Genomic DNA, 9,223 nt, shown 5'->3' on the forward strand with positions numbered 1-9,223 from the left:
GGAAATTTGACAACTGAAATAGATTGTGCTAAACGTTCACTTCACGACGTCACATAAAAAAAAAATACTTAGATCCTCCCATAGAGCACCTCCTCCTTTTTGAAGTCGAATAATAAAAGCTTGTAATAAATGAAGGTTTTCTGAGTCTTTTCTACTGCCACGTTTACTATCCAGACTATAGGTATAGGTTACCGGATCGCTCATAAGCGTAGCCCAGGGCTTCGGCACGTGCTGGGAGCTGGCGGCCGGGAACACGCCCATCAGCTGCTCGAGCGGGCGGAACTGTAACAAAGATAATGCTAAACTCCACAACCAACCCAACCAACCCCACAACCGTCTCCTTTTGGCCCAGTGGTTGACTGGTAAAGAATGCCTTAGGCATTAAGTCCTCCATTTTTATTTATAATTCTATGTGCAATAAGTTTAAATAAATAAACTTCAGTAGTGTATAAATAGGAGTAACTTTACTGATGGCGTACATTACATACAAATGCAGCTGTCAATCGGAAATTAACCCAGTTGCTACCAATAATCGTTTACCGGTTGTCATTTCTATAGTTGGTGAAGAAGCTACAACTGCTTCTTTTTAAAATAAAACCTGAACTAGGAGGATCATTTAGGTGTTGCATGAGTTTTGAGGCGCTTTTAATTAAAAATCAGCTTCGTTATTGCTATAGTAATAGAGTCACTTTCATCTTATGAGCCCTGAAACATGGAGCCAGAGCGAAACGGCGTCACCGAAAGGATGAACAGAACTTTAATAGAACGCGCCCCGTACAGGCTGTGCGGCGTTCTCGTTTATTAAGAAGACATGTTAAGAAAGTTTATTAAAAGCGACCTTATTGTTTAAGAAATAAAGTCGCTTACAGGTAGCGTGCCCTTCTCGAACTTGGTGGAGAGGCCGGACACGTTGACGAAGTCCGAGGCGAAGGGCGCGTAGTGGTAGGGGAAGTACCACTTCCACGACGCGCAGCCCTGGTAGTAGTAGCGGAGCACCCAGCACAGCCCGCGGACGTACTGCAGCGCCACGCGGTACCTGATTAGAGCATTATTAGAAAAAGTAGCCATGGCAGATATCCATACTAATCTTATAAATGCGAAAGTCTGTCTGTCTGTGTGTTACCTCTTCACGCTTAAACCGCTGAACCGATTTAGTTGAAATTTGGTATACAGACAGTTTGAGTCCCGGGGAAGGACATAGGATACTTTTTATCCAAGAACTCACCCCTCAAGGGGGTGGAAATTTGTATGGGGAATCAATAACCGCTGAACCGATTTAGATGAAACTTGGTATGGGGATAGTTTGAGCTGTGGGAAATGATATAGAATAACTTTAATCCCCGAAATCATCCCTTAAGGTTGTAAAAAATGGGGTAAAAATGTTTAGTGTGGACCAATTTGGGGTTGAAAAAAGGGTGGATTAAAAAGCAGATTTGTTTAAGAATTAAGGTACCCAAATTCATAATTCCACGCAAACGAAGTCGCGGGCAAAAGCTAGTATAATAATAAATAAATAAATATTATGGGACATTGACCCAATCCCACATCCGACGCATAAAACAAATAAGCTGACAGCTAGAATTTCTTATAATGTAGACTTATAGTTTCCTGTTATAATAAACTTAGTGTTAAACAATATCACACTGACCTGAACTCGAGGTTATCGCTGGCCACCTCGAACTTGCTCTCGTAGTATCGCTCCTTGAAGCCGTCCTCCCAGAGACGAACTTCGTCGTGAGCGTCCTCCTCCTCCGCGTCCAGCCCGGCGGCCTCGGCCGTGCGCTTACGACCGCGTTGTTCACCCTCTTGCTGCAAAACGCAACATTCGACATATTAATAGATATTTGCTAAAAAAAAACCGGCCAAGTGCGAGTCGGACTCGCCCATCGAGAGTTCCGTACCTTTTAGTATTTGCTGTTATAGCGGCAACAGAAATACGTCATCTGTAAAAATTTCAACTGTCTAGCTATCACGGTTCATGAGATACAGCCTGGTGACATACAGACAGAGGGACAGACGGACAGCGGAGTCTTAGTAATAGGGTCCCGTTTTTACCCTTTGGGTAAGGAACCCTAAAAATACCCTTTTCCTGCTTTTCCAGGCCGCACTAATCCACGAGGTTTTGCCAAAAAATCCAAATATATTCCAATTATTCCAGGTTTGATGATTAATTTGAAGACAAGTGGAATATAATTTGAACCTTAAATCGGAATGATAAAGTTGAAATTCTATTGGCGCATATGTGGCCGAAAAATCTAATTTTGCCTGGAAAAGGGTTAAAAAACAACGCAACGTAATGGATGAACAGGTTCACCGGTTTAAGAGCTGTTGGCTAAGTTTCAAATAAGGTACTTATGAATATACCTGAAAATTTTCCAAATAACTATCTACTGAGACTAACTATTTTGGCTCAGTGATCCAAAGAGAATCTTGGCCTCCGAAACGATAGCGCGCCACCTGTCCCGATCAACTTCCTGCCAATTACTGACGCGAAGCTGAAGCAGATCCGCCGTCACACTGTCCTCCCAACGATACCTGGGCCGACCCACCGGACGACTACCATTCGGTCGTCCCAAGAACGCCCTGACGCCCTGAACGAACTACTGAGACCATAGACATAGTATAGTAGTTATAGACATGAAACCGAGCGATCAGGGGTAAGAGAAAGACATATTCATGTATTGACAGGTTAATGTATGGCAGCATAATCCTTTTTCTCTTTCAGTCTTATAAATTTCGGTATTTCGCCATCGCCTCCTACCTATGCTGCCATAACCCGACCATGAAAAAAAACCCGGTCGGTGATAAGGACAAAGCATGGCACTATTTTCTCTTTCCGCTCATAGGAATCGCAATAAGACTATCTTTCTCTATCAAAGAGTGTCAGGCCTTTGACTGAGACTAAGGGCCGGTTGCACCAAACCGTCTGTCACCATTCTACTGTTTGCAAATTTTTATTGTATGGAAAGTTTCATAGTTCTCTGCTGCTTGACGTTAATCAGTCTGTTAATTTAGTGGTTGGTGCAACTGGCCCTAAATAACAGATATGCCTGGAGACCGTACTCACTTGCGCCTCGGCCTGCATGCCGGCGCGGCGCATGTTGGCGGCCTCCTCGCGCGCGTTGTGCACCGGCGCCTTGCCCGCTCCATAACCCACTACGGCCTGCAACAAATACCTTCAGTTAGTAACATCTCCACTTGTACTCACATTTTGACAACAGACCAGATTAAGGGGCAAATTTACATATAAACAGGCCAAGTGTGAGTCGAACTCGCGCACGAAGGGTTCCGTACCATTACGCAAAAAACGGCAAAAATCACGTTTGTTGTATGGGAGCCCCACTTAAAAAAAATTATACCACGTCGGTGGCAATCAAGCATACGGCCCGCCTGATGGTAAGCAGTTACCGTAGCCTATGGACGCCTGCAACACCCGAGATATTACACGCGCGCTGCCGACCCTTTAAAAACCTGTACACTCCTTTTTTGAAGAACCCCATACTGTAGCCCCTCGGGAAAACTTCGACAGGGAGCTCATTCCACAGCCGAAGCGTACGCGGGAGGAAATTCCTCTTAAACCGCACAGTAGGGAATATTTATTTTTTACTATTTTTAGTATTTGTTGTTATAGCTGCAACAGAATACATCATCTGCGAAAATTTCAACCGTCTAGCTATCACGGTTTATGAGATACAGCCTGGTGACAGACGGTCAGACAGACAGACAGCGGAGTCTTAGTAATAGGGTCCTGTTTTTACCCTTTGGGTACGGAACCCTAAAAAGCGATTTACAAGAAGACCTTCCTAAAAGGGAAATTACCAACTTTTTCTGAGTAGAATGAATGAAGAAACAAGAGCCTCCAACTATAGTCTGGCAAACCCAATTTGTCAGTAAATAGGAAGAAAAAAGCTATACTCCAGTACTCATCCCTCCAAAAACTAGTAGTAGTAGTTTTTCCTCAGTCACCCGTTGACCACGAACACTGTAAAGGGTTCGAAATGTTGGGATGCATTATAAATTCAATATACGGGATATAATCCGTTTCATTTCATGAGTAACTATCGCGATAACCGAAGACAATATTAAAGACTGGTTGTCTCTATCTATGTTCGAAGTGAGACAGTCTCTGACCAAACCATATACGATTCATTTATGATGCAGTCTTGGAAAAAGCAGCAAGTCTAAGCTATTTTTCTTGGACAGCCAAAGAAGAATCAAGAATCTTGGAATTTTTTGAGAAAACCAGGACAAGTCAGCTTACCATAGGAGCAAACTGTGTATTGTTAAGCATGTTAAAGTTAGGCCGCTGTTGCTGCCTCTTTTTGGCCTTTTCCCTCGCTTTGAAGTTGAGCTCGTTGGCGTGCCGGCGGCGGAAGATCTCGTCCTCCACTTGACCGAGCTCGTCCATGATGAGCTGCACGCGGTCCAGGTTCACGTCGCCGGAGTCTGTGATCCAACCCTGGGAAAGATTTTTTTTAAATCTGGTTTTTATTGAGGCTTTGGACACTCTAGGTGAACAAGTCAGCCTTATGGGTGCTTACATAGTTCCCTACTCAAGGGAGAGGTCAATAAAGTGGTAAACACTGATTGCTTTGTCTGATATAGGCTCTGCCAACCAACAATTGATCTGTCCATTGTGCATGGAGCCCAGACTACCAAAAATTCTTTTTCTCAAGTCCGAATTCCGGACGCATTCCAACAACACTTGAGACAAGTCATCAGTCTTCTGACAGTTTACACACAGTGGTGACGATTTAACACCCATCATACACAGAAACTTGTTTGTAGGGATGTGTCCGGACCGGACTCGGAAAGCTGTATTTGTGATTTAAACAATATCAGTTGTGGATATAAAAAGTGCCAGTGATCAGTCAACTTCTACTGTCTGACACCGCCGAGTAGTTAAAAATGACACGAGTGTGTGTTGCACAAGAAAGAGTTAGGAGTTTTCTCTTAACATAATTATAGCCAAGTCCTTTACGGGCGATAACTCGTAGTGGTCAGGGAAAAATATTATAAGCTGAAAATAGATGTCGTATACGAAAGAGAATTGTTATTATGACTGGTGAATGTCAGCTGCCGCTCCGGTGGGTTTACGGGCGGTAGTCACTCAGACACGTACAAGGGTAGTATTTCGGTCTCTAGAGTACTTAGGGTCTGGTCAGCCATTAGATTATGATATCTAGAAAATGGTGAGGTGAAATGATACTGCCCGTTCGTAAACTTTATTTCACCGAAATAAGGTCGATCACTAGTCAGTCAAGGGTCTGTTAGAAACGGGCAATAAAAAAACTACAATAGGTACTCACCCTAGTCTTAAAAACGCACTTTTTATACAGATTAACCAATCTGTCAACCGCCCCCTCCCTGATCTCCAAGCTCGGTAGATGCGGCAAAAAGTCATTTCCAACGAAGAAGCACATGAATACCCAATCATCGAGTGCTCTCTCGAAATCATAAGGGAACGGTAGGTTGGGCATCTGTAGTTCTTTCTCCAGGTATTCTCGGAGGACGGAGAGGCGGACGAAGATGAAGCTGTCTTGGTTGCCGAAGGCGGGGTCGGAGCGGACGAGGGCTGCTTCAGGGGTGCTGCCTGTGCACTCTTTCATTTCGTGACCTGAGGAGAAAATGAGTTCATTTATTTCTATCCACAGAAAATATTTTGGGGGTGTTATTATGTTTGCATCTGCATCTGGTCAGGACATTAAATATTGACATATATAACTAGCACAATTTTCAGGAATTATTACACATTTGAAAAGTAAGTATGTCAGATTTGGATCCCTGCTTTTCGGAAGTGGTTTATAAAATGTAGATTATTTTAATCAAGTGACATTTACCAGAAAGACGCTATTGAAATGCGTTGCAGTCACCACATGTGACGTTTTCAACCAATTTTCGCTTGTCGATAAGGTTGATTTCGAATTGAAGCTATATGGAAATAGCGCCTTATTGACAACGGACAATAAGTACCCTTTTGGTTGAAAATGGCACATATATTGACATGCATTGAACAAGGAAGAAGACAATAAAGGAAGAAGTACTGACCCAGCTGGCCACATATATCGCAAGGCCGTGGCTTGTTGGGCTTGAACTCTTCACGGATGATGGTGAAATTAGGCTCGTGCGTGGCCAGCCCCAACATGATGAGATCAGCGTCGGCGCCGCATAGAACGTGCTGCGTGTTGGGATCGTGGTCGGGTTGCGCTGTGAAGTGTATGCAGCATTAAAAAATATATCACTAAAATAACAAATGCAAAGAATTATCGACACACGATTAAAACTAAAAATTAAGATGTATAAAAATACCATTTCTTTTAAATGGATAAATGTTTTTTTTATTTGCATTTATTATTTTTATATGACTATGACCCATGTTCGATTGATATTCGATAAAATTGTTAAACAACAAACGAATTCGTCAACGCCATCTAGTCGAGAATAGGCAAAAGGTGGTAAAACGTGGTGGCGCCATCTGTTCGAGAATCAAATTTTCTTGATTTGAAGTACGAATTTGCCGAATTGTACGAAGTAGGTAGGTATAGTCTTACACGATCAATTAATCTTTGCCCAAAGATAGCTATATAACTCCGTAATAGATGGATACAGTCTAAGGAAAAAACGTGCCTCGAAAATCACGAAAATTTGATTCTCGATCAGATGGCGGCACTACCTTTGGCCTACTCTTCGTATAGAGGGCGTTGACGGTTTCGTTTGTTATTTAACAATTATATCCTCTTTGGCTAAATGAATAAGGCCCACTTGTAACATTCCACTAACGCATTGTACTGGTAACCATGGTAACTACAGGATTAACGGGTTAACCCGGGTTAGTGGAATGGGGCAAGTGGGTCTAGAGGGTTAAACAGCAGAGTTTGGGTACCTCTCTGTCTGCGAATATAGTCCATAATCTTGTGTTCTCCCTCTCCTGGGACATTGGCATCTGAGAGAACTACTTTAATGCCCTTCCAGCCAGGGTCATTATTTAATCTGAAAATCAGAATCAGAATCAGAATTATTTATTGTGTAAACTGTGTAGGTACTAGGTAATTTTTTTTTATGAGTATAAACAGTTTTACCCTTTTCGGGCATTAAATCATTCAAGATATCTAAATATGAGCCATTTTCAGATTGCCACATCACATTGCCAGATCACGTTTGTTGTATGGGAGCCCCATAAACATGTTTTTAGTATTTGTTGTTATAACAGCAACAGAAATACATCATCTGTGAAAATCTCAACTGTCTAGCTATCAGGGTTCATGAGATACAGCCTGGTGACAGACAGACGGACAGACAGACAGACGAACAGATGGACAGAGGAGTCTTAGTAATAGCCCGTTTTTACCCTTTGGTTACGGAACCCTAAAAATGCGCTTAAATAGAAGGACAGCAGTCTAGATTTTTGGAAATTTAACCCAATTTAATGGCGTTACAAGTTTAGCAACATCTATGTGACCAAGTCAAAGGCAGAACCTAGTATTAAATATGTTGTTGTTGTTGTTTGCCCTAGGGCACCCCGGAGGTGCATAGGGCTTCCAGATCCTTCCATGCCTTTCTGTCTTGAGCAACCGTCCAATCCATCTCCATTTCCGCAGCGCTACTTCTTGGGTGATCGGAAGTTGTCGGCACATACTCCACAAACCCACATTCCTTATGCCTATTATTATTAAATGTCATTCCAAATAAACCAAAAGCTCCTGTTACCTGTCATGAATGTAATAATGTAAGCATTTGCTGAGTCGGTCCATGAAGGGTGTCCCCGGTGTGATACAGTTGGAATCAAAGTGTGCTTCCTTAGGCCTCTCAGGGGGCAGGTAAGCGCCCTTGGTAAGCAGCTCAGAGCGGATGCGGGCCACTTCCTCAATCTTCTCCTGGGTCTCCTTGGAGGCGCGGAAGCGACGGGAGCGCTGCTGGTTCATTTTAGCTCTTGGGGCCTAGAAAATAGAACACATTTGCTAAAATGTATAACTACTATTTATTTATTTATTTATATGAGCCTAGAGTGTCCCACTGCTGGGCAAAGGCCTCCCTCCTCCCTTTCCACGTATCTCGATCTTTACCCGTCTCCCACCAGTTCCTGTCAATCTGTCAGTAACTACTAAGTTTATGGAAATTGTTGCTCAATGAGGCTTATACAAAAAACATTGCATACATACAAAAGTACAAATCGGTACCTACTACTTTGAAAATAAACTGTTATCTTGTTCTGTCAATCAAAAGTAAAATGTGATATCTATGTACGGGATGCATACAGTTACTGCCTATCAACTTTGAGTAGCAGTCAGATACGAGATATTTTCAAAGTAATGACGAAATACATACAATAATTATAAAAATCTATGTTTTCAGCGAGATGCGTTTAGGACAACGACACTCACAAAGAATTATATGTATATGAAAACCACTTCGCACAGTAATTGCGTCATAGTAAGCGGTTGGTCAGTATAAGCAGTCATAATAAAAGGATTCCACTGTAATTTCATTCTGAAGATTATTTTGTTTTTAATATGCCCAGAGGCAGACTCTTGATAAGAAAAGTGTTCATAGTGGTTCATCAACTAGTCATAACAAAATTAAATCTCATAAGCAAATACAAGAGAGAAAAGCAGTTATAAGCAAAACCTCACTCACCACACCGTCAATGGCCATGTAGAGCAGCTTGCGCGGCCGCACGATGCGGAACAGGCGGTCAATGCACTCGAAGATAGCCACCATCATCTCGTCCTCGTCCTTCGGTGCCGGCTTGTCTTCGGGATGCGTACACGGATGGATGATCCCGTTCATGTCCAGGTATAAATTGTCAAATTCCACCCCGTTCGGATTCGGCAACGAGGAGTCCGAGTGCACCAACTCACCGTCCACATCCTGAGGCTGCAAGAATAGCGTAGTAACGATAAATATTTAATTCATAACAAGATTATAAGTTTTTAGGTTATAAACACTTTACTCTTTGCTCGATGCATTCTACGATCACACTCGGATATTTGCGGCTGAGCCACCGGAAGAATGCTGGTACTCCCATGTTTCGTTATATGCCTTATTCTTATTCCACAATTTTGTTTCTTATCCTGTAAATTTAAACTTTGTCACGTATTCAACACAAACAAATCGTGAAAGATGCCATTGTTGGAAAGAGAAGTGTGAACCTGTGAGAAAGAGAAAGATACAAACGCAACTGTCAAGAGTATTTCAGTTATGTATAAAAACGTTCTAGTGATCG

At 42.5% G+C, this 9,223-nt stretch overlaps 1 protein-coding gene across 1 annotated transcript in view; it reads right to left on the bottom strand.

Moving 5' to 3' along the window:
* LOC134748157 (5'-3' exoribonuclease 2 homolog) overlaps positions 1 to 9,150 on the bottom strand; it is a 31,454-nt gene extending 22,304 nt beyond the window's left edge. The window contains exons 1-11 of the mRNA XM_063682866.1: positions 8,951 to 9,150; positions 8,635 to 8,874; positions 7,708 to 7,937; positions 6,884 to 6,990; positions 6,049 to 6,207; positions 5,310 to 5,617; positions 4,262 to 4,459; positions 3,068 to 3,163; positions 1,649 to 1,809; positions 868 to 1,036; positions 193 to 282 (exon numbers count right to left, since the gene is read on the bottom strand). Coding sequence (XP_063538936.1) covers positions 193 to 282; positions 868 to 1,036; positions 1,649 to 1,809; positions 3,068 to 3,163; positions 4,262 to 4,459; positions 5,310 to 5,617; positions 6,049 to 6,207; positions 6,884 to 6,990; positions 7,708 to 7,937; positions 8,635 to 8,874; positions 8,951 to 9,025 — 1,833 coding nt within the window. The 5' untranslated portion in view covers positions 9,026 to 9,150. The remainder of the gene's footprint in view (positions 1 to 192; positions 283 to 867; positions 1,037 to 1,648; positions 1,810 to 3,067; positions 3,164 to 4,261; positions 4,460 to 5,309; positions 5,618 to 6,048; positions 6,208 to 6,883; positions 6,991 to 7,707; positions 7,938 to 8,634; positions 8,875 to 8,950) is intronic.
* Between the last annotated feature and the right edge of the window lie 73 nt (positions 9,151 to 9,223).

Source organism: Cydia strobilella, chromosome 16 (assembly GCF_947568885.1).
Source record: "Cydia strobilella chromosome 16, ilCydStro3.1, whole genome shotgun sequence".
Classification (NCBI taxonomy): Eukaryota; Metazoa; Arthropoda; class Insecta; order Lepidoptera; family Tortricidae; genus Cydia; species Cydia strobilella.